The 25,906-nt window shown below is 44.8% G+C and overlaps 1 protein-coding gene and 1 long non-coding RNA gene across 3 annotated transcripts; both read right to left on the bottom strand.

The window, feature by feature from the left end:
- Nucleotides 1-1,153: 1,153 nt before the first annotated feature.
- On the bottom strand, nucleotides 1,154-17,574 carry MTRR (5-methyltetrahydrofolate-homocysteine methyltransferase reductase). 2 transcript variants are annotated; one of them, XM_078860585.1, is made up of 15 exons: nucleotides 17,535-17,574; nucleotides 16,358-16,519; nucleotides 15,839-15,992; nucleotides 15,518-15,635; nucleotides 12,978-13,770; nucleotides 11,941-12,078; nucleotides 11,384-11,537; nucleotides 10,559-10,647; nucleotides 9,689-9,869; nucleotides 9,008-9,050; nucleotides 7,974-8,190; nucleotides 6,222-6,340; nucleotides 5,582-5,671; nucleotides 4,542-4,742; nucleotides 1,154-3,570 (listed from the first exon to the last, which is right to left on the bottom strand). In XM_078860585.1, the coding sequence occupies exons 2-15, from the start codon at nucleotides 16,505-16,507 to the stop codon at nucleotides 3,426-3,428; spliced, it is 2,592 nt and encodes an 863-aa protein (XP_078716711.1). In that variant the 5' UTR covers nucleotides 16,508-16,519; nucleotides 17,535-17,574; the 3' UTR covers nucleotides 1,154-3,425. The 2 variants fall into 2 exon arrangements, with proteins under 2 accessions (XP_078716711.1, XP_078716712.1); XM_078860586.1 differs by having other exon boundaries at nucleotides 4,626-4,742.
- A 3,225-nt stretch (nucleotides 17,575-20,799) lies between these two features.
- LOC144934348 (uncharacterized) lies at nucleotides 20,800-22,235 on the bottom strand. Its single transcript, XR_013637151.1, has 2 exons — nucleotides 22,188-22,235; nucleotides 20,800-21,171 (listed from the first exon to the last, which is right to left on the bottom strand). It is a non-coding gene; the product is annotated as an uncharacterized LOC144934348 (long non-coding RNA).
- Nucleotides 22,236-25,906: the final 3,671 nt, after the last annotated feature.

The following is a 25,906-nucleotide window of genomic DNA, read 5'->3' as shown; positions in this document are numbered from 1 at the left end:
ACAGGAGGTACAAACTGTACACGTCAAGCAACTTCTGATGCCATCGAATGGATTACCAAACGCAAGTTATCATGTTAAACGTTGCTTCTAAAATGTCATACAAAAGAAACTCACCGTGGAGTTCTTGGGAGGTAGAGACGGCATACGTATTAAAACCTATGGTCTTACGGTATATACCATTCGAGTCAATTCGACCATAGAACATGCCCCTCGGTTTCAGTGCAAGCTTGATGTTCCCAGCTGACCCATCACGGCCATCTAGTGGGCGATTGAAGGATGGACATCAAAAGCCGCACGTGGCATAACATTGACCCGATCATTTATCTTGCGAGAGGCATATTGAGATTCGGAATCTGTTGTTGTTGTTATAAAATAAATTTGTTTCTGTGAAGTCAACAGCAATTACTTTAGAGCTTGGATTCTACCGAAGGAATATGAAGAATTCTCCCTCTGGCTCAGAGCCGCCACCAATGCAGACGAGGGCCACAGAACGTCTCGCTTGTGCAAGGAGATCTTTTAGGGTGTTGTTGTTATTTTATTGCAATGTAAGCTCCGACGCTAGCACGATATATTGCCATTTGAGTATGCTGCGCAGGTTCATCTCAACTTGCGTTGGACTGACTAAATACGCAAATGTTTTGGGCGGCTGTTGAAATTGAGACGTTGACCTCCCCAAACAAATTGGCTCCGTGGCGGGGACTGCATTCATGGAGACTATCCAACAGTCCCCCGTCATTGCCTTGTACCCTCTGCATTATAACCTCAGGGAATTCGTGTCAAATAATTAGGCTGCAACACCGAAAATCCAGGTCTCAATCTGGGACTCGACCACCTGTAATTAAACCAAGTACAAGTCCCGATGTGTTTGATGGTCAATGATTTGCATTTTTTTGTAACTTATATTAAGGTATGATGTCTAAAAAATAATCATCAGAGTTGCCATGCAAACAAGGGGTGCACTGCTCACCTGATGGGGCTCAGTCAAAAACGAGATTTTTTAACTGCTGGCTATGAGCGTTCCACATGACATGAACACCGCTGAATCGCAGCTGGGAATGTAATTGGAATCACAACGGAAAGATACACAAAGGTCTGGCTTGATAATCATAACATTTTTTAAAATATCGAAAATATAATATTTTGTTGTATTATATCGTGTTTATTTGTATATCTTGTCATATACAGTACCGTACATTATACCATTACAAAGTGATTGAAACGTTACTGTCATTCTAAAAACATTATTGCACAAATATACCGGCATACATTTTCATTCGGAGCAAAGCCTAAAAAATATATTCAGCTTTCTTATTTAAAAAAAAAACAACACAAGGTCATCATTAGGGCAAACAGTCGTTCCTTTGATTTTAAATTATTCAGCGCTGTCCAGTAAACTCTCCACGTGTAACGTTACCAGCTTTCCCATGATCAACAAGACTGCATAAAACACTCGTATATAAATTGCCTGCGAGGTATTTTCTATTGTGTGCACACCCCACTATCAATAGTAAATATAAATGTTGATTACAGTCGTTTAAACTTGAGTATAGAAATGTATAAATGCCACTGTATTTCTAAGTAACATACAAAACTTGCTTTAATGTGCGGGGTTACATATTTCACAGTAAATGCACAATAAGTTCAGTAAAACTGATATTATTCATCAACCAAAATCAATAACTGAAGCCTTTTCAACAGTGTTTTTTTTGTCACATAGCCAATCTCAAAGATTACTTTTGTGTTTTTAGTGAAGCCGTGTTGGCAGTGCTGGAGAAGCACACACAAAAAACATTTTCATTCATCGAAATCCAACAAGATATATTCTAATGTATGTTGAATTTATTTTGCACCGTACATATCCAAATCATGGTAATCTGGCAATGACCAGAAGGGCCTATTACATACAGAGTGGCCCAAAAATCAGGACACCTAGGGTTATTATATATATGTTAACACATTATCTAAGGTTATTTCATTTCATTTAACAAATGTTCAAACCCACTTCTATTAACATTCATGCATGCATGAATTCTCTTTTTTGAAAATAATGTACCACTTTATAAAAGATTAGAGCTGCCATTCTTCTGCATACATAAAAAATAATTGAACCCATTCATCAATTATCTGTCCATTTTTCAGATTTTTTTAATTTATAGATCAAATATTAACTTAAAGAATACACAATTCAAATGGTTTAATGCTAGTGTTAAGTTCAATATATAAAAACAAAACCTTTTTGGGCCACCCTCTATACAGTACATGTTTCTCTTTTAGGGCCATGTTACTGAGAAATGTGTTGAGATTTTGAAATTTAACGAGCTCAGTAATGTGGGTTTCCTGTTAATGTATATGGAGTGATTAAACTTAAACGTAGCCTTAAAACGTAATTATCTTTGTAAACGTGACAGTCTTGTCAAGTGGTGGAGGGGTTACTGACAAGAATTTTGGCATAAAGATACCCCGTGGTCTAACGCGAAAACAAATATGGATCACAGATTAATTTGTCATCCACACCAATGTTCGTAACCTAAGGTAGTGTATTTAGCAGTGTATAAGCACTGACTGAAAATCACTCATATACCATCATAATTAACACTTCCTTCTTATAGAAAAATCGCATGCCAAGAGTGGCCATTCTTAACAAACTATTAAACACGCATGGTGAATAGGCAGCTAAAAGACGTTTCACTGAATGACCTCAGGGCGGGTTTCCTGCCAGCAACTATAAACGATGAATGCATTATTTATACCCATCTCTACTACCGGCACATAGTAGGGATGAGTATGAAGATGGTTCACGATTAATTCTGGCATTGTTGTCATTGTCAACGATTAAGGCATGTACAGTATATGGGATGTATATGGTGCAGCGGCGCACGCTATAATCCAGCGCTTTGGATGCAAGCGCTGGTGATTCACAGATTTGTGACATTGCCAAGCTTCTGGGGCTGCGAGTTAGCCAAGAGATGGCAGTACAGCAAGTGGCATCACACATCCATCTATGTGGAGTTTTGAGTGTAATCTTCTTGCATGCTTGAATTATCTTGATAGAACTGCTTTGGTGTCCTACCACATGCAAAACACCAATCAGTGAAAATTTCCAAACACCCCAATGCAGAATGCTCCTGAAATGCCATGAGAATCCGTGAAGTTTTCCTAAACAGCGGGAGATAAATTTAAGTAAGCAAAAGTAGTGGCTCGGAAAGACTTAAATTCAGGCCAATGTTACACCCAGGCAGATCTTCTCATTGAGACACATCATCATCATTATTAAATACGGAGCTCAAGCTTTGACTGGCCTCTTCTGAATCACGACAATCTGTGCTGGCATTTTACAGGGTTCACTTTGTCCGAGTCGTTCAAGGAGAACTGCTGAACGTCCAATCCCCTCTCGCCCTCCAATCCCTCCTCTCTCTTCGGTCGTATCAGGTCCACACGTCCTGCAAGTAGCGTCCCTGCTCCTTAAGGCCGCCAATCACCCTCATGGCCTCCAGCTTGGCAACACCCGTCTCCTCCACCACCATGCCCACCAGAGTCTCCTGCACATCCCTGGCCATGTTCTTAGCGTCCCTGTCAACAAAAGTAGCATGTTAAAGGTGCAACCGCCAAAAACATTGTTAGGTGTGAGTTTACTTCTATATGAAAAACAATAACAATTCACGGCAATGTAGCAGCTGAAATGCGTTTTTTTTAAAGAGAATACTCACCTGCCTTTAAAATTGCTGCTCTGATAAATAATTGACATTCTGCTGTGGCATTCCTGTACTATTCCCCCCCCATGAATCACCCTTGAAAAATAACTTGCTCAATGTGTGATAATAGGTTAAATACTAAAATGTAATAACTGATTAAATGGGGGGGAAAGGGTAGCTTTAGGATACTGCTAATTGATCAACTTGTTCCAATTTGCTCAAACTGTCGAGGATTGGCATACAATTCCGACAATGGACCTGGCTCCGCTGACTACACAAACACAGGGGGATTTCACTTTGAAGATTCAAGGACTTGAAATAAGCACCGTGGTAGTGGGTTGGTGTTGAGGCTGCCTGGATGTTTTAATGGTGCAACTGTACTGTGAACAAGTCAAGAAAAGCATAATGCTCCCAGTGCTCACTGAAGACACTTCCCCCCATCTGTCCCGACAGTTTTAGTAAGAATGCGAGAATATAAAACACACAAAACAGTCGTAGCCCAGGGACGTCACTATAACATGCTTTGGGGATTTACATAAAAGTCTAATTACCCCACACGAAACCTCTTGATCTCCCATGGACTTCAACATTTTTTTGGTCAGCCCGGTACAGTCTAGAAATCCAATGTTGGGCGAGGGACTCCCCATCACGTACGGATCGTAGGAGGTATTTGACCATACTTCACCAAACTGGACAATGCTGGTCCGTCAGCAGCGGAAGTATGCATGACCAATAACACAACATGTATATCAAACCGTCACGTAACCTCCCTGACGAACCACCGACATAAACCCAGCGTTGGCTACGCGCGGCCGCAAACGCTTTTCTTGGCTGCCCGCAAATGCTCACCCGCACACGTAGAGGCGTGCGTCCTCCTGCAGCAGCAGACGCATCACGTCGGCGCGGTGCAGGCCAAGAATGTGCTGCACGTACCGGGGGTGTGCAGCCCCACCCGGGCTCGCGACCTCTGACCCCGCAGGCTCGTCACGAGAGAAGGCCACCCGCAGGTGGGTGAGCGTGCCGCGTGCCACAAAGCCCTCCAGCTGCTCCCTAGAGCAAGACGGAACGAGGTTGTTGTTCAATAACCATCGATGGAATGTTTTGCGGCAAGTAATTATGAATTGTGATTAGAAAGCTTGTTTATGAAACATCAACGTATTTTAATTTGACTTCCAATCAGGGATCAAACCAAGCTCATTAGCCTTCTGGAGTTGAAAACGTGAGTACCACTTTGTGGGAAGATGAGAAGCACTCAATGCTCATTTCAATATTGAAAAACGCCAACTAATCGTTATATTTATAGGAACTAAGGCAAAACTCTTGTTTTTTTTACGAATTGCTGTTGTTATGCAGCCTTTTTATTCATAACGACCAAATACACAGTCCTATATGTGATTAAACTTTTTAAACTTAAAAAAATTCCAGTGGCATAAGTATGCACATCATTCACCAACCACACTTTTTGGGTTCGTTTATTACTCATTATCAGCATGATATGCAAATGTGCTTCAGGAAAGTTAACACTTCACTAAGAATTAATCACTATGAACGTTTCCATCACAAAACGTAGTGAGAATTTGCTAAAGAATACAAATGTTGCCAATTAATCTCCAATTGTGTCACTTTAATCTGGCAATGGTGAGCAAATGTTGACGTTAGCACACGTGGTCGGAATAACATTGAGTTCTCTGGATTCACAGTGCACGGTGTGCGAGCCGCAACGTCACTTCTGCCTCCCCCCCCATACACATACCAGCAGGGTATTACGACACCGTCACCGTTGGTTTTTGGTATACAAGGATGGCAAAACTGAGTTGCAGTGGCACTCTCTTTGCAGGGCTCGGCCACCGCTGCTTCACAGGTAAGGCCCCCCCCCCCCCGGCGCTCACCTGTAGAGGAAGTCGCGGTCTCGGTGGCGGCAGCCAAAGAAGAGCCACGACTCCCCGAGCACCGCGGCGCCGCCACTGGCCTTGTGCTCTCTGGGGCACACACACAGGCATGCTCCTGCTGAGTCTTAGCGTGTGGCACAAAACACTCCGTCCACAACCAGCATTACGTGCCGCACTGCTGCATCGGTAGTCCGACTCGTCGCTAAACACCTCGCACCGATCAGACTTAAACGCACTCCGAGGCTCATAACACGGGAGTCCATTTGCGCGTTTAAGAAGGGATTTTTTTCCCAAAGCAATGCAAAAACAAATTACTTAACTGTACATATAAGCCACTACCAACTTTACAAACAAATTGTATTGTAACCTCCAATTGTAAAATGTATCAAATAGTGAATGTGCGAGTAGTTACAATGAAACCCATGACATTTGCTATTGACCTAAACAGTTGCGTATTACACGTGGCGGGAGTGTTAGTATGGTTGGGAGCTAAATTCAGTGCGTTATCCCTCAGGGGCAGTTCATAAAAATGCACTTCGTATCCATCCACACAGCGGGCATTAAGGGAATGTGGACAGAATGCTCCGACAATTGGTCAAAGACACACTGGGAGGAAGGGCGCGGCGACGGGCAGGCTCACCGGTGCTGTAGGAATCCCACGAAGGGGGCGACACCGGTGCCGGGCCCGATCATGATGATGGGTACAGACGCATCCTCTGGCAGACGGAAACCTGTACTCTTGCGGGCGTATACGGGGATCTGCCAACAGCCAGACACGACTTCATCTCAACCAACACCATTACCAGCATAAAGAGCAATACAAACAACATCATTAGCATTTACACTATCGGCAGCATTATCACAATATGGATAATTAGCGGCATAAATTGTAGCACCTTTAACATTACCACCATTATGAAGATTAATATTATCACCACCATTAACATATTCATACATTTCCAAATACACTTACCAGTATCATTACCTTACCACCAGTGACCATAATTATAACAATCACCACATTCATCAGCACCACTATTAAGAATGCCTGCAGTGTCATGATCATTAATACTGTTGATATCAATACCCATACCTCAGCATAATTACCATCATTATAAATTTTGCCATAATTGTGATTACCATTTTATTTTACAATGCACCTTCCACTTTTTAAACGTTATACAAATACGATTATTTCTTTATAAATCATTTGTTGAAATGCCTATCAATTTTGTGAGTATATTCTACAAGGCTGGAAGTGTATCGATGTATTTGTATGCCATATTCATGAAACGTATTACAAGTACCAATAACAGGTACAGTGGGGAATACAATGTTAAAATGAATTTCAGAAACATTTCACACTTGTAACATAAACTATTTATGGTTTAATAAGCCTCGACAAAAATAAACGCCGGATATTAAAAACATTACAATGCCATTACAGCAGTATTTTTACAATGTAAAATATTTATGATTTAATATGTTGTGACAAACCATAAATATTGAATGATCACACAAAAAAACAGCTAAGAAATGAGCACATGGCTGCCACGAGTGATTTTTTTTTTTTACCGATTAACAAAAGCATCAATCACGCATCACACGTGGCTAATGCGACGCAGTGGCCAGAAAGCTCATCAAATTTTTCATTTTTCAAACCGCATCACGATGAACATGTTCTTAATCATTTTTAATAAGGAAACACGGCACTCCCTTTAAGTAATAATTTAGAGCAATTCGTCAGCCCACTGTTGGATCTTGGTTTCCACACACTCGGTTGGTAATATTGGCGGGGGGGGGGGGGAGTTGGTCATAGTTAACGCTCGTCAGCGAGGCTTGGTGAATGATGAGTCTTGGATTAATTCACGCATCAATTGCCTTCGGTGTTAGCCAAAGCTGGGAATGCAACCCAGCTCAATGGGCTAACGGTGCAGTGTGTGGACCACTGTGCCACTGCTACCCACCCTGCTTTGGGTGGTGGCGAAAGCCTGTAACTAAGCGACTTGGAGGCAATGTGCAAAGATGTGTAAACATCACGCGAAAGAGACACCCAACTTGCACAGCAATACGGCGCCTGTGGGAGGCAGCAGAGCGTTTATTTTGTCGACCCATCTGTGCCGTGGAATCTGAGTGCCATCTCCTCGTGTGGGCTTTCTATAGGAAAGAAATCTGGTTTGAAAAAAAAAGATGGAACATATACAACAATACAGGACCCACCTGCAAAACCCTTGAAACTCCGGAAGAGTTTTTGATTAAGTTATTATCCGTGTCATCGTGCTGTGATCCAGCGCTTTATGAAGTGGGGTTGTATGATCTTAAGAGATATGCTGCCAAACTGCAGGAACCTCTGAACCATAGATATTCATTCCTGGATGCTTAGTGAACGGACCTTTGTGGCTTTAGAAGACGGCAGCTCTGAGTCAGCGAGGGATGCTCCAGAGAGGTTGGAAGGCTGGGGGGAGTTCTCCTTGGCCTCAGGACCGACGGCCACCTCCGCCAGCCAGCCCGTGCACACCCCGCGCTGCGCTTGCGGTCGGCCAGGACCCGCCGCAAACTCCACCACGTTGAACACCACGTGCGCTGCTCCTGGGGTCACGAGCGGAGAGCTGCAGCAGGGAGACGAGGGGTATCTAAATGCTCGGCAACGCAGAGACAATTTTTGTACATGGCAACGCACACGAACACATCCCAGCGCACACCGCTTGCAACACTCACCACATCCTGTACTACACAGAGCATGCTACACAGCACGCACTTCTCAACACGCACAAATACAACACATCAAAATGCCCCACTATACTGCCGCTTGAACTCTCCAATGCAATGATTTGCTCCCGAATGCTACCGTGTGTCACCATCGCCTCCTGGTGCGGACAGTTCACCATCCTAGTGCTGCTGCTGCTTAAGTTGAGCATTCAGAGAGAGTTTTGTTTCAGTTCTTTGACAGTGATATTCTTCTCGGAGCATTACAACATATTTGCATAGTAAAAATTACCTTAAGGTGTCAAGTGGCTCAGTGAGTAATAGGACTGAGGCAGCATTGGCCAGATAAACTCGATTCATATTTGGATTTCATCCACTCACATGTAGCTATGTTGACTGCACAACAAAAATACTCTTAATTTGATTTTCAAATCGTTTGTTTGAACAGGGATATACTTTGATGCGACTTCACTAAACTGAATCTTAAGCTCCTGCAAGGAGGCAAAAGGCATTCAGCTGGAAGGGGAAAGTTTTGGAACATTACTGAACCATACAGATCTCTGGGTACTGTCGATTGAAACAGAACACGTTTTGATCCATAAACATCACCCGATGAGCATTCTCCAGGTCACCTGCAACTCAGTGCATCAGGGTTTTTAAAACCAGCAGAGATGAACAGCAAGCGATAATACAACGCTTCCAAGGTGCAGTGCATCGTACCTGGCAATGGAATAGGCCCGGGGTTGCAAACGCGGCAAGTGTTCTGCACACACGGGGAACCGACACGAAGAGGCACTCAGAGGCAACATTGATTGTAAGTGGGTTACAATGGTTGTGGAAGGGCAACAACAATCGTGGGAAGGCATCAGTGATTGTATGGAGGTGTCAGTAGCTGTACGAGAATGAGAGCGTTTGCAGGAGAGCAGCATTGGTTGAACGAGTGCAGAAAGTTTCATTGGGATGGCAGTGATTGGAGCTGCAGAAAAGCAATGGTGATAAAAAGAGTTAACAGAAGTAATTATAACAAGGTGACAGCGGTTTTAGAAGGGTGACAGCGGTTGTGTAGAATGACAGCAGTTTTAGTTGGGGATCAAGAGTTTTGCGAGTGCAGCAAAAGTTATACACGGTGGTCAGGTGGCAGTAATGGAGGGGTCGGCAATAATTATAAGAGAGCGACATCAGGTGTCGGAGGGCATCAGCAAATGTAAGAGGATGGGCACCTCTGATGAGAGTGGCACCTCCGATTATCACGGTTGGCTACGTACGGTGCAAAACAAGTTCAAGTTACATACACACAAAAAGTTTGGCGGTGAAGAACGATAGCGGCCGTTGAAGACTAGCGCTGCCGACTCGAGGGACGGCAGCAGCTACCGGAGAGAGGCAGCGGGGCGAGCGGGGTACCAATGAGCAGGCTGGCGGGCGGCCGGCAGGACGGGAATGCGTGCAGCAGGGCGGCCACGCCGATGCTGGCGTCCCGCAGCAGGTGCGTGTAGTCGGCCGAGCCCTGGCGGCTGCACAGCTCCAGCAGGCGGCGGCGCTCGGACTCATCCTCCGTGTGCTCCGCCAGTGCGCGGACCATCGCCTGCACGAGGGGAGAGAGAGGGGGCCACGGGCCGCACATCAGGCTCAGCGATTCGTTCGTCGGTGTCTTCGTTCAAACGGAAGGGCAAAGCGTAGTTGTCAAAGCCGATTTCTGGGTGTGCAATGTTACGCATTGCTTTTGAACGTTCGTTTCTGATTACTAATTACTCAAGGTTTTCCAAGCGTAAAGTAATCCTGTAATTTGCAAGTTTTTAAGTCGCATATTCTTATTACTTGATCGTATCAATGATGACGATGCCTGTAAACAGATAACCTGGAATGTGCCCAATATCGTCAGTCTTGGAAGCTAAACAGGATGAGCCTGGATTGTGCTTCGATGGGCGACCGCCACGCAAGCCAGGATGCCAGATTGAGCAGCAGGGCTGTGCAACAAGGTGGTCATCACCTTCACCAGCCCATGCCGAGCAGCGTGTTGAGGTAATGTCAAATAACACTCACGACCCACATTGTGACGATCACCTCATCAAGCAGTGGACTGACCGTTACACAATGACGCCTCAATTCCTTTTAACAAACACTTTGCATCAGAGAATAACTGTAATTATTGATCCCCCAAAATGTTCCCGTGTGGAGGACCGACTCAAGCTGCTGAACTCTTGCGGTCGGACTTCAGTGGAAGCAGCGTGAGAACAGCCGAGTCAGTCGGTGCCGAAGTGCGGCTCTGTGCACCTTCTTTGGCAGGGCTCGGATTTCCAGGCCGTGAGTGAGGATAGACCGAAGGGAGGAGCCGGCAGGGATGAAGTCGGGCACCTTGGAGGCTGAGGGAGTGGGGGGGGGAGGATTTGGAGAGGCGGTGAAAAGTTCAACTCAAAGAGATTTATATTATCGCTCAAATTAAACAAACATCACGGACTAATCGCTACCAAATTCATAAACTGCAACGTTAAAATTACTCTCGCATAAAACTCAAAGGTCATTATCTTTGGGTGGAGCTCGTCTCCAATGGTGATTCTGAGCTTGGGATAGAAATACACATTCCTGTGGCTGGAATGTATTCTCCGTGTAAAAACTACTGACGACTTCCTACAAGTGGCCCTCATGTACATCCCAACATGAAGATGGTCCGAGTTCACCAGTGAGTATGTTTTGAACGTGTTACCTTTAGACTGTGAACAGAGGAGTCTGACCCACAGGATTACATGGACGGACACTACTGAGATAGAAAAAAACCCAATATAATGTAAAAACTAGATTTAAAATACAGTACATTACATATCCAACTGTCGCATATTTACCCTGACCAAATAACCACCTACTTCTGAAGCACACCACACATAGCCAACCGAGCTAATTGGAGGTGCTTAAAAGCAGTTTGACCTTGATTTTTATCATGTAACCTATGTTGGTGCCTGGCCTAACCTTTGTTTTCTAAACATGTTCACATATCCGCCTACACCTCAGTCCCCAGAGTTGGGCACGCGACGTTGTACCCGCACAGCGACAGATGTATGCGAGAGTGCGAGGAGCTTTGGCTCGCTGCGTGGACGGCTTTACCGCGGCCCCTTGCGTTGGGCTGGGCACGCAGCTCGAGGGCGCAGTCGGCCTGCCCGTCGAGGCCCAGCCTCCGCAGGAGAGCGTCCACCTCGGCCTCGCCGTTGGGGCACAGCACGCCCAGCGCGTCGCCGGGGCATAGTGCAAACGGAGCGTCCTACCAGCGTACGAAACATATCATTAATATATATATCTCACGGTTGCCAAAGACAGGCCAAAAGACCACAACGCCAAGTGGCAAGTAACAAACAGCACTCTTGTCGCTGTAATAGAAGAGTACTTTTCTTACTTATTGAAGGCCAAGTGAACATAAGGGAGGCTCAGGACCTGATGTTGGCCAACTACTACACTACCACTCCCCACGTACGCACACATACCCACGCATGCATACACATAAGTACGTGTGCACAAAGAGTTTCCTGAATTCTGAGCTTTAAAGCACCTCAATGATGGATCACAGTAGATAAGGGTACCAATACTGGGCCACAGAACACAGATGTTCCCAGTACTAAGAGGGTCTTCCCTGCACAAGAACGAACGTCCCTTTGCCCCCAACTCACGGAGACGTCAAGTTGCAGCTCCAATGCAGTCTTGACGGCATCAGCACGGGTCAGCTGCCTCCACCCGCTCACAGCCACCTCGCACACCTCCGAGGCCGCCTGAGGGAGGCTGGTAGCTGCCGGAACAAGCCAAGGCACCTGTAGAGCAGGCAGAAGGAAACACGCGTCAGCACATTGCTATCGACAGCAATCACGACGGTCAGCGGATGCTGGCGCAAAGGTTGGCACGGCCGGATCACATTGGAAACATTTGAGTTTAAATCCCAACAGAAATGTCAACTCGGCTCGTCAACTATCCAGGGTCGATAAAAGGAGTACCCTTTTTTATGTGCAGTGAACAGCAAGGAGAAGCTGGCCCCTGCCAAAGCGATGTAAAATTTCCACAACAGGTTCAGGGCCAGAGGGATAAAGTGATGCTCAATTCGTTAAACAAATACCTGTGTGACATTAACTTCATGTAACTAAGATAGCTACTTTGTCAAATGTTACACGTTGAGATATACATGGTTTGGGGTTCACAGCATCATGGCAAAGCCCCACAATACCCTGCAAGCCCTGCAGATTGCACACATGTGCACTGCATCCGAATATTGGAACCCCATTTTAATGATGTAACATCCAAGCCAAATGTCAGCTGTAAAATAATGTCACTTTTATGAGACATCATTAGTGCAGCAGATCCCATATAGTTTATCGTGTCCTGATAGATTGTTTAAGGGCGCTTTATAAATTACATTTATTATTATTTACATAACACTGTTATACAACCTCCATCAAGTGATAAGGGTGGTAATCATTCAAGTGATCAGCTGTAGATATTATATATTAACACTGGTGAATTTCCCCCCCAAAAAACACCTTTGTGGGTCTAATACCAGTTAAAATGCAACAATACATTGCAACGTAGCAGCTGCTGCACTCGCTTTCTCAAAAGTAAAAATACAACTGATGTCCAAATGCCAGTGCTATTAGCATTGCCACAATGATACAAGTCCCAACACACATGAGCAAGAGAGCGGAAAAATGTGCTTTCTTACACCGGGTCTGCTGGGATCAAACTGCAGCTCCAGGTACGGCTCTGGCAATGAGGGCACCTGGAGGGTGGCTTCAGAGAGTGGAGGCACAGACACAGTCAGCGAAGGCACGAGGGGCTTCTCGGGCAGTGCGGTGGAGCCCGGCGTTGGAGAGGAATTTGTGGATTGCTTCACCAGAGGCGTGCTAGTGGCTGGGTCTTGACAGTCAGGTGTGGGAACAAATGCAGATGGGGAGAGGCTAGAGACAGGAGGTACAGGTGGAGGCAGTGCAGCTTGGATCGCCAAATCCTGGACTATGTAGTCACTCCTCTGAACCTCAACTTCAGGACCTTCCGTACTTCTAGCCTCGTGGTTACTACCGACGTGCACCGCCAAAAGTCCATTGGCCAAAGAAGAGATATTCTCTGCAAAATTGCTCTGTTGCCTCTCTGTAGAAATACTGTTTTGTCCAAGATTTACATTCACACGGCTGGACAACGATCCATTACTTAGCATGGCGTTTGCATTACTGCCGTTAGCTTGATATTCCACACCTCGTTTTGCATTTTGTGCTTCACTGCCATCAGACTTTGGTCCTTGATCAGATAATTTATCTTCCCGTGTCTGATCCAAAGTCTTCTCTGTCGACTCTGAGATCTTCTTCCCTGTGTCTCCGTGCTCTTGATCGCGCTCCCGAGGTGGCGAGACCTCTGCGACACGCTCGCCCACCCGAATCGTGCCGCCCCCTTCTTGCTTACACTCCGACACAAGGGCCTCCCAGAGCCCCTCCACCCACGGCTCTGCCACCAATTCGGTGCTGCAAGACAGTAATGCGCGTTATCATACATACCGCATACACAATGCACCGTATCAAGATTCAAGTGCCTGCACTCTCAGGCGAACATGGGGTGGTGCCCATCTCCAATGCTGGCCCTTAGCCAGAGGGAGGAAATCCCTATTCTCATGGTGAAGCCAGTACATTCATAGAATGCCCACTGGTGACTTTCTACAGTGGTACTCATCCTATCCTGATGGTGGGTGAAGTCGTCCCTTGAACAAGACTTAAAACTCACAACTTGTTAATTGCGAGTCAAGCCATCTCAAAACATGACCCACCTGGGTGAATATGAACTAAAATACAAAGTGTCTCCCTGATTAAGTGAGCATTAAGTGATCTCATTTGTGTTAGTAGCCTTGAGTCAGTGGGAATTAATTAGAGATAAAAATAAATAAATACTTGACTGTTTGAGCATGCACAAATTATCCTCAATGAAGTATCGATATGGATATCAATTCTGGTATAGTTCAATATGATCTTATCGCAGCCAAGAGGCACGGTGTCTTACGACATCAAGTGTCTGAACAAAATGTTTAAGAATCTTGCACAATCACAAGATCTTAGGCAATCATCCTCTACAGAGAGCAATAGAAACACATGTTGTTTGGCCTAAACAAACTTTAAAAGGACAAAACCGAGAGGCACTGGGAAAGAAAGTTGTCCATGGGCAGTTAAAATTAAATAACTTCTAATTCTATGCCATGGCTAACTTTCTCATTTTGGAGTTGGGTTACGACGCTATGTACATACATAATATCCTCCTTTCTAGAATTATGAATTAGCAGTTTACAATGTTCAATTTTCAGCAGATACCATGATTTCCTAATTCCCAGCTGAAACTTCCAGAATGTCACCTTCTATGCAAATTAGCTCAGTGCCAAGTTCAAAGATATATGGCATATCCTGCAGAGAAAATATACAGCCGTTATAAAACGGTTATATTGTACGATGATTTAAGCCTGAAATTTAGATGTCTGGATAAACCAACAACCAAACTGTTTAAGCTCTGCTGATAGATATATTGTATCCGAAATAGGTTATGGCCAATGTAATTAATTAGTTAAGATGCTAAATTACAGTCGTATAATCAAAACCAATGTTTTTTCTGAAGATAATAAAAAAGTTGGCCGTATTTTCCAAGCATTAAAATAACCCCAAATAATTTTCTTATAAAGGACTAGTTTTATTCAGGACCATGATAACATATCGAAAACAATGACTCATTATAAGAATTAAGTGAATGCCCGAAAATGATATCAGCAAATTAAAAAGTTTAGTTGCATTTAACGTCCAATGTCCGGACCACAAATGTACAAATTTGTCAAGCAGCACACTTGCTGAGCTTCTGGAAATGTCTGTGCCAAAATTGACAGATAGTGTATGAATGATAATGGTTGGAGATTGGTGGTGATGAAGATTGTGTTTGTAACAATAGCACGATTGTATGTATGTTGAACTTCTTTCGTATCGTACGTTGACAACCGTGTTAATCGGAGGTAGCAGGACAACAAACTAAACGAAAAAAGCCGTTCTAAAGAAATGCGTGTTCAATATAGATTGAAAAGTGCATAGCTCCAGTGGCTTCCTAATATCAGAAGAGCATTCCAGATGGCCACAGAAGTGCATCTGAAAGTACTCAATACTGAAGATGATGGCATTGGTGGTAGAGATGTTGGTGGTGATTTACATTTAAAGTCCATATCGGTGTGCTTGTAAAAAGGCATACCCCACTGCATCATCAGCGTGCCCCGTTCGGTAGAAGCGCTGCGCTCCCAGCTCTGCCAGCCTGCGATCCATCGTCCGCCCACAGTTACAGAAGTTTGTGTAGTTCGTGTCGCCCAGTCCTGAAGAAAAAAAAAAACACAGCTGACAGTCAAACTCTCTATAAACCACGATGATTGACTTTAAGCAATAATTTCAACTATGCTTCTCTCTGTAGTGTGGTGGCTGCTACATTTGAATAAATTGACAAATAACATCTGTTGTTTCAAGGTAAAAAAGAAAAAAGTGGGATCACACATGCGCACGGTGAGATGTGAAATTTTACCGAGCAGTGCATAGCGCAGGTGCTGGAAATGGTTTTCGAGGAGGGATTTCTGATTGATGTAGCGGACAAACTTTATCGCCTTTTCCGGGGGATCCCCATCACCGGTCGTTGACACAATGATCACCACGGGGTCTCGCTCGGTATCCAGGTCAAACTGCCAGACACAGACAAGCACATACACGCGCATGTATGCACATACGCACTAATGGTTCCATCGTTTTGCCTTTTAGGCTGCCGAGGCAAGTGCCGTTAGCAAGGAGGGAACAGCGGATGACCAAAACGGGATTTCAACTTGCAAACTTTTGATTGTGAGCCGAGTAATGCAGCCACAATTCCACTAGCAGAAAGCAGGCAAACATAACAAATATATAACAGAAGACTTTTTTGGGGAAATGGCTCTTCTTCCTGGAGTTCGCCGGTTCGACGGTACCTTCCAACGTCGGCTGCCCTATGGGAGACCTTTGCTCTTTAAAAAAAAAGTCTTCCACTCTCAACACTCCTCCGGCCCCAGGTCCTCACCTCGTCGTGCGTCTTGCTGAGGCAGTGCAGGTCCGCCTCGAGACCGAACCGCTCCGCCTGGGCACACAAGTCCTGCGCGATGGCCTTAGCCGTGCCGATCTCCGTGCCGTAGAGCAGCAGAAAGCGGCGAGCCGAAGTCAAGCTCGGCATGGTTCGGTCCTCCTGGAAAAACACACGCGACTCCCGTCGTCCTCTCGTTGGCCTCGGTGGTGGTCCATTGGCAAAATGTCAAAGGGTCAAACTCCGTTCAAATAATCACTGGCACCCGAGTCAGTGGAGAAAATTAGATACATCTGTGATAGGGCCCAGCCTCGCAATAGGGCAACCACTGCTGACATCCCACAAACATGTGACCCTGCCATATTTCGTCAAACTGTCTGACCAGAGGATTAAATAAGTGGCTCCCACGCCTCTTTTAAATTACCGTTCTTCAAATATAGTACGTACTGTGCACCCTTTTGAGCAGCGCATTCTGCAAGGAATGAAACACGTAGTCGGGGTGATATACTGGGACATGCCGTACAAGGCTATCTTGTGTTATCTGTCATCAGCATGATCAATCATTCCACAGAGGCCTTCATCCAGAAGTGTATTTACATACACTCACTATACACACACACACGTACGATCATGCGCACTGCTGTACCTAAAACAATAATATACAGTCCTCTGCCAATCCACTGCTGGATGAAGACTTCATTACGTTACGTCAGTTTCGGACGTTGTTTTGACTATACTTCACCACGCTGGTCAGTGCCGCTTCAGACACCACTCGCCACTGACCACCACGCAGAATGGTGTAATTCAACAGAAGCCAAAGTGTATCTGCTCAAATTCGTGGCGCGCATTCCATATTCCCACGGCGGGGCCCAGTCTATCCACATCGCACTGCTGATTTTCCAACAAAGACTAATTTTATTGACCACTGAGGAACGATCGGCTGACAAAACATCCGAACACGACTCCTAAGATATAAGAAGGCGGTACTGAGCCCCTGGTACTGTAATAAGACCACCAGTAACCACTGTATAACCACATTATACGGTGCGTTGGAGTAACTTACTACGAGAACACGACGTTACACAGGCAGCAACACCAACGCTATAACACAACAAGAGAGTACAATCGATACATCACAGAACAGGCGGTAGGTAAACGTGTACTTGTGTGTACTTACAGAGCCACACGCCCCACGACACTCGATCAGAGGGCACTGAGCGAAGAGCGGCTGATGCCACACCGCGCTGTATATATAGCATGGAGCAGTTAGATTCCGTAGACCGTACTAACGAACCCGGCCAATGACAAGCGAGCTATGCCAGCACGTGCTTTCGAAATTTATACGCTTGATAGGAGTAGCACAAGGAAACACGTGTTGGTCAGAAGAGAGCGGTGGCGCATCGGTTAGCGCGCTGCGATAGGAACCCGGCGACCCGAGCTCGATTCTTGCTCATGGCCAACAATACCAGTGACGATAATCTGAACCGGTCCTGGGTCCTCCCCTATGTCGACTCAGCCTCAAATGAGTACCTGGCGCGGTGTATAAAAATCGCCACTGGGGAGACAAAGGCGGCCGGACGTGGTGTTGGACACCCACCTCCCTCGTGTGCCGTGCCGGCCTTCATAGGTGCTCGCAATAGCAATAGTGAGCACCTACGTGACTTTACCGAAAGAACCAAGAAGATCTACACGAGGGGTCTTTCGGGGTGGGTATTACGTCATAGGCACTCGGCACTTTGGCAAAGTGACAGACGATAAGTGTCATAGTCGTCATTAGCGTCCCAGTATAGAGGATATAAATAACAAAATATATAAGCAACACAACGTATCTTATTCGTATATCTTACTCGCCATGTGACATTTTTAAAGAGTATTTTTTACGTAACTCATCGGCCCCAGCGCCTTCTGGAAGTGAATAATTTCAACAGCGTTGGTTCAGCACAAGCTCACAGTTTAATAATTCGCATAACAATAATTTGCCGATTAAAGTGACGGCCCCCTTCTGGGATCGCTCTGTCACCATCCCAGAATCTCATCCAGATGCTGAAGAACCCTCGCGGCCTGTGGAGCAAGGTGGGCGCTCAGAATAAACATCTCACTCGAGAGAGACACCGGTGTAACCATCGACCGTATAACAATTTCAACAGGCCGATACGCACATCCCCTTCATAAATGGAAAAGTCTTTAAAGACAAGCCACAGAGCGAATGTGGCGATGGAACCCAAACTATGGACCATGTGTGGTAAACCACTTTATCTGCGCTCCTTCTTAAGGTCCACTCAGCTCCTCTCTCTCCCGTCGCTCCAATCAGAATATTTATTTATGTTGGAGGGATCCGATGAACTATACAACTATTTTTCGCGGATGTCCAGTAAAGCCCCTCTTTATTACGACTAAAAAATAAATTTGCTAAGACTTTGTTTGATAAAAAAAAACGTATTTGTGCATTGCTGCGTCCCCTGCCAAACATCCGATGAAGACCGACATACATGGCTTGCTTGAAACACCCCGAGTGGAAAAGCAAGCACGGCTAAGATCACAGGCCGTGGTTGTACCCAGAGCAGACCACCCATGGAACTGTGGCACGATTTAATTCGTCTGTGGAATAAGGAAGCGTTATGCGTACACGAGCCAAATCCTGTCAATAGGAAGCAATGCCAGACAATTACCAACCAATGAAGAGTTGGGAATCGAACCCAGGATTTTCTTTCTCTGAGGCACACGCATCACCACTGTGCCACCTTGCTGCCCAACATGGAACCAAACGCGTAAACTACCACTTGAGTCATGTATATTTTCTTAGAAATAACAAAAACAAATGTGCCAACGTTCTCGTAACTTTGTGTTCACAGATGATGTGCAAAGTTTCCTGTTTAAGTTCCATGTGTTTGTGCAATGAAACTTGGCTGGGGAAAAAAAAATCGGAGGCATTACTGAGTGGCCCTCATCCAGAGAGATAGAATGCCGGGACACGGGGACAAGGAGACATGGAAAAGCATGAGGCAGTGAGACGTGGAGACAGGAACACAACAAGATAGAGACAGAAGAACCAATAACTGCACTTAAATTAACATAAAAGCGTCAGCGCGATTTAATTTTACCAAGTTGCATGAGTGCACTGCCACCAGAGAAGAGCCGGTCAAGTACGGCACCCGCAGTAAAGTGGCTATACACCCACTTTCTTTGGGTCTTTCGGTAAAGCCACGTAGATAGGAAAATAATAATAATTAAAATATCACGACGTTTTCGATCGCAACACAAGCAATCGTCATCAGGTGAAAAAGTATAGGGGGAAAGCTGCTGAGGCAGGAAACGCCGTGATATATTTTTCTATCTACATGGCTTTACCAAAAGACCCAAAGAATATGAATTCCTGAAGTCACGAAAGCTTGAAGTCAAGATTTATATACCCATTGTTACAGACAGCATTGGCAATACACGTACAGGATTGTGACTGATTGGATACATACATTGTTAAGTATTAACACAATACTGTAATACAAGTAAACCCGTAAAAACAAAGTTTTTCACTCTAAATCCTTTATATGCGTGGCGGCTAGAGTCCTCTCGTCCTCTGGCTTGAGATGGCTGCAATCTATGGGTCAGATGATTGTCTGCCAGTATTAAGCAATTGGTAATTAAATATTTAATTTGTTTTCCCTAAACAGTGTAAAATTTTGGAAAAAAAATTTCACGAAAATTAATTGTCACACACAACGAGTCTGTGTGGAAAACGTCAGCTCGGATCACGGGAAGTGGGTTAAAAAACGAGCGAAAGATTTGCACGGTCCTAAGCAAGCAAGCGAACTTAATATAAAGGATTTAAAATATATTCGCCTGTGGAGGACGCGGGGATCGATCCCACGACCTTTGGCATGGGAAGCGAGGGCGCTACCAACTGCGCTACTCCGCCACGGCCTGTGGAGGGGTTACGCTCTGGGCTCCTATACTGTGACGTTCAGCCAAAGCCATGAATGAGTTCTATTTGAATAAATGTAAAATATTTTTTTTTTGCCTAAAAAGTGTAACATTTTTGAATTTTTTTTTCACGAACATTAATTGTCTGTCACAACGAGTCTGTGTGGAAAATGTCAGCTCGATTGGATCACGGGAAGTGGGGTAAAAAACGACCGAAAGATTTGCACGGTCGTAAGCAAGCAAGCAAGCACGCAAGCAAGCACGCAAGCAAGCAAGCGAACTTAATATAAAGGATTAAAAAAAACCACCTGTGCATACGCATGAAGACAAACATCCCGTAATTTTAATAAAATCGTAGCACCCAAAATATCAAACAATATGAGGTCTGAAATAAAAAAAAGGTTTATCTTTTCAACTTTAAACATAAACGCAATTACATTTTTTAAAAAGTAAATAACTTTGTGGCTTTTTCATATACTACATAAAAAGTAAACCTCGAAGAAACAGCAAAATCAACAGGTGTAAAAGTGAAGTTTATCTAACGATGGCCACATTTTTATTTGATCGTGTTTTGCATTGTCACACGCTGCAATGTCACATTCAGCAATTATTCACGACGAGGGTTTTTGCGCTGTTCACGTCTTCTTTTTCTTGCCACCCTTCTTGGCTTTCTTCGCGGTCTTTGCCGACTTCCCAGAGGTGCGCGCTCCCTTGCTGCTGGATCGAGATTTCTTATTTCCACCTGAACGCGCCGATCTGCTGGCAGAGCGAGTGGCCTTGCCGCTGGACGCTTTGCTCCCGGAGTCTCGCCCCGTGCCACCACGACCCTTCGCCCCGTCCGCCTTTTCCTTCGGAGGAGGAGGCGCGTACTCCACCCGGCGGCCCTGGCAGCTCTTCTGCATCACGCGCAAAACGACCCCATCTCAGTAGCTCAACGTAAAACCTTTACACAGAGATAATAATGATACGACGGGGGGGGGGAGTGCTGTCATCCAGCCATTTGGAGGCAGGGTTTTAGTGGACCGTGCGTGCAGAGATGGAACTTGCCAGAGGCCCCCAACTACAGTAATGTAATGTGCTTTGAGAAGACGGGAGAGGTTGGTTGTCGACCTGTATGTGTTTTCGTGTTGTCTCTTTGTTTTTATGGTGTTTGTCTGGGGCGTCTAGTTTTCCCTGACAGGCAAAAATATTCGTTTTATGTAAAACATTAATTGGTGATTTTTTTTTTGGCTTAAAATATGTACCCTTCTAATTGTATACTACCGACTTGATTTGAAGCTTTCGTGACTGCAGGAATCCATACTCTTTGGTTCTTTCGGTAAAGTCACATAGGGTATGTATACTACAGTATAACAGTATAAAATATCTTGAGAATTGTTTTTTAAAATAACCCAGTGAGAGTCCATTGCGATATAATATGACGTCTTTGTAATATGAAAGCTAGGACTTGTTATGTTGGGACAGTTAAACAATTTCAGCTGAATTGGACACGTGGCGTAGTATGTGAACTATCGCATCAAGCAAATAAAGTATTCTGCGTGTGTTGTGGATGTCGAGTAATGTGTAAGTGCTGTGTTCTCACTGTCAATGCCATGGTGGTGAAATGTTAACTGCCTCGCCAAGTATACAGGACGTTGTGGGTTCAATCCCAACCCTGACGCCTGCTGTATATTTTGAGTTCGCGTGTTCTCCCCGTGGTCGCGTGCATTTTTCTCCGGGTCCTCCGGTCTTTCCATCCACATTTACGAACATGCATTTAGAGTATTTGGATGCTCTACATTTCCACGTGATAAGCCACTTCGTTGAGCTATCATTTGTGATAGCCAGGTCACTTCTGACAAAGAGCTATATAGCTCAGTGGGCCTTACCTGGTAAAAAAAAAAGTTTAGTTTTACGTCCATGTATTCCACACCTGAAAGCATTTCCTACAGCGACCAGGCTCGCTCATGCACCCCGTGAAGTCTCCACGGCCGCATGCACCGCAGTAGCGCGTTCCACACCATTTGCACATGAACGTCTGGGATCGGGCATCAGGGGAGGACAAAGCAACACAGTTGAAAAAAGTCAAGTTCGTGTCCTCCCTGCTCAAGCGAGCGTGGGGCAAGTGCCACTTTCGCCTAGGTTCAAATATACAATGCGCACGGTATCGTGAGTTAATGTGTGAACTACTGTAAAATTACAACTCGGAGAATGATCCATAACCGTTTAATATGAACACATACTAGTAATTGTTCCAACTCAAGTATGATTCAATGTACTGTAGTCTCAGTTGGAAGATATATATGGGTATTAGTAGACCCAATTTAGGCGCCAAAGTGTCTCCATGCTCAAAACGAGTGCTGGGCCATGGTCAACTCAATTGGTGGCTATGAGGCAGTGATGAAAACTCTTCGTTTCTGGTGTTAGGGCCGGTCACTGCACATGCCAACTACCGTACTTCAGTATTTCATTGGCTCGGGTACTACCAAGTGATATAACTGCACTCATTTTATCGACAGCAAGAGGCTGATCGACTGTCTGAGTCCACTCGAATTTTAACTTGCAACCTCTTGGGAGTGTAAGTCGAGATCTTTACCCACAACAACGCCGAGTTTATGACTTTGTTTCTAATAACGCTCATTTCTTTTTCGTACGGGGCACTGCCTGAAGGTGTGCAATTAGTACAGCCGTGAAACATTGCAAATGTCTAATTTAAATGTGGACCGCTTGGGTAAAAGACATACGTGACACTGTATTGCAGTTGTTTACATTTCGCCAAACAATCTTCCCTCTCTTGATCCGTTGATCGCGTGGAGGAGTGCCCCAAATGCCACTCAAAGAGTCCACAGGGACCCTCAGAGTTAACGGATGTAGATCATTTGTACTGCTTAATGTTGAACGCATGGTGGTCAATCCACCAGCCCCATTAAATGATAGATTCGAGAAAAGTGTAACTGTACCTACGCTTACAACATGGCATGTGTTATGAGTAGATAAGCATGTTGGTACGTAGGTTTGTTCTGTGATGTTAAACCGGAGTTCGTATATTATAGTGCTCGAATGTGATTGTGCTGCACATGCTATACTCCCATGGATCAGTCACATCAGTTATAACCTTGTTTTTACACTCAGTCACACCAAAGCTATATAAATATAAATAGTTTTGACAGTCCTTAGTTTTTTACATGTACACAGTGTAATGCGTTAGACAAATATAATACTATTTACACAGTACGGTATGGTATTTCAGTACTGACGTATAGTAATGTAATGCTAAATAGTTGTATACTTTATTTAATACAAGCACAGTATAAGCAACAACTTTCAACAATAAAATATTAATCAGGCATTGTGGTTGTCATTAAAGGACCCTTTACGCGAATGTTTCACCACCTGCTCTAACACGTACATCACGGAATTTAAAGTGTACATCGTAGATACATAACACTGTGCAAATTCAAGCAGGGCACCGTGCAGTGTGCATACACACAACACAGCCACAGAACTGCAGCATATGTGCACAAAGTTCCTTTACAACACACGCGCCAATGTCCAATACACGCGGTGTAAAGTTTATACATGTCGTCCATACAACTGCGATGAAAACAAAACCATATACCACCATATAACAGACTGGTGAAATACTGGATCATGTGTCGTCAACTGAATTTAACGTATTCATTAGTACAATGTATTCGCAATATTCTTGGGTCTTTCGGTAAAGTCACGGAGATAGGTTCAAAGAAAATGACAAAAAATAACAAAAAAACTCTTTTCAAAGTTATGTACATACCAATACACATACCGGTACACGTATAACACAACTATGTGTACATACCGACACTCATACAGAACCCTACACGACAACAAACGTAATGGACCCACAAACATTTCCCAATCCTTTGCGCATACCAATACACATATGCAGGACTATCCTCTGCGCATACTAGTGCACACACAAGTCTACACTTATACACAACACACTACTGTGCACACATAAACACGCATTGTATAATAATACAAGACATACCAATGTCTAAGCACCAATACACAGTGTTGTTGGGTGTGTATTGGTATTTACACATACCAATGTGTAAACACCAATACGCATAAATAACAGTACTGTGTAACACAATTACACACACGTGACACAATTCCACGTGCAATCAAGCAAGGTGAATCCCCGTGATGTGTTCCGAATTTCTCGAACGCGCACATTCTCACCGTGTCCACAGTTGTACATCCCCAGCGGCACATCTGACAGAGCCAGGAAACTGCAGGAAGGGCCCTCACTGTGGACACTGAGCCACAGTTGTGAGTTGGACAATTCTGAATTTAATTGCCCTGACACGCTTGCACTGGGGTCTGTCTGATGAGAGGTTTGTCCCAAAGACTTCCAGTGTCTCGCAGCGCCTGTGTCACGGGGATGTGTCTGCAGCCACCTCAATGCCACTTATTTATTTCCCCGATGTTTATGGGTCACCATGGGAACGACTAAGCTGGCCCACAGTTGGTTTAACAAACAACAAAAAAACCCCAAACACTTTAATTGAATTATAAAGCCATCAAATAGTGCACTGCATTTGTTGGTACATGGTAGGCGTATTTTGAGATGTTCTTGATGTAATTTGTTACTGTAGTAGTGCGTCTTTGTTTAGCTTATAAAAGGCAATGTTACAGGGCATAGAACGCAACAATGTGCGTATGATAGGTTGTGATTTATAAAACTCTTAAAGGCACACTCGAGAAATTGTAAGTCCCGATCAGGGATCGACTCGGCCTATCACCCATCCCTCCGGGGTCGATAAACTACCACATTGTGGGCCGTCAACAGTTGGTCGATTTATCTATAAAACTGGGCCCACCGTGGGAATGTGTAAATGCCATCACTGGCTTCAGGTTGTTAACAGGAACACTTTCTGCACAACTGTTCGTTTGAGTTGAGCACCCGGCAGTACGCATGCCTCTGCCAGTCTGTTGATCGGTAGGTTGCATGTGGTGCGGTAGTTCGTGTTCTGCCATCTGTCTTCCAAGACGTCTGGCCCGCATGGAAGAGTAGGCCAAATACCCCTTTAGAGGGAGCTCCCTAGAGTCTCGAGGGTATTTGGCCTCCCTCTAGTGGAGACCCTTCTGCCAGCAGTGACGTAAGCAAGCCGTTGCAGGGCTGCAACTTTACCTTCATATCCGCAATTAGGACCTTTTGAGAAACGCACGTGCATGCATACACACATACCACCCGCGGAGTTCATTCATCCCTTCCTTCCTCGGTCAACACGTGGGGATGGTCGTGAATGGGAGGGCTCTTTAAATGAGGCCGCTGAAAGCATTTGTTTGCATTGCGTAAGGTACTTGTTCACACAATGAAAACGGAATGGTTCAATCAACACCAGCAATTTGTTTCGGAAATTAAATATGAATGTCAATTAAAGTGGCGAGACGTACTTTTGACCGCAACTAAAGTAGTTTGTTGTATTATAGCACGTATCGTGGTGTACTCGACAGTTGAAATGACGGGCGTTGCATTGTGTGAAGTGCTGATACTACCGCAGTGCCTATAGGTGGCCAATGAGCATGCATTGAGCACCAGTGAATGTCGAGAATTGAAAGGAATGCACTTCGAGGTGCACTGACCCCAACACACTTGTGCTGTAC

The sequence above is a fragment of the Lampetra fluviatilis genome, chromosome 10 (assembly GCF_964198595.1).
Source record: "Lampetra fluviatilis chromosome 10, kcLamFluv1.1, whole genome shotgun sequence".
NCBI lineage: Eukaryota > Metazoa > Chordata > Hyperoartia > Petromyzontiformes > Petromyzontidae > Lampetra > Lampetra fluviatilis.
The sequence above is the reverse complement of the archived record's forward strand: the minus strand, read 5'-3'. Positions and strand labels throughout refer to the sequence as shown.

Bases quoted from the DNA above. Each gene is read 5' to 3' on its own strand.
- MTRR (XM_078860585.1), bottom strand. From the start codon at position 16,507: ATGCCGAGCTTGACTTCGGCTCGCCGCTTTCTGCTGCTCTACGGCACG. The intron at 13,771-15,517 runs GTATGCCTTTTT...ACTGTCTTGCAG, and splicing joins CACGCTGATGATGCAGTGGG to CACCGAATTGGTGGCAGAGC. The intron at 12,079-12,977 runs GTAAGAAAGCAC...CCTGCTCTACAG, and splicing joins TTGATCCCAGCAGACCCGGT to GTGCCTTGGCTTGTTCCGGC.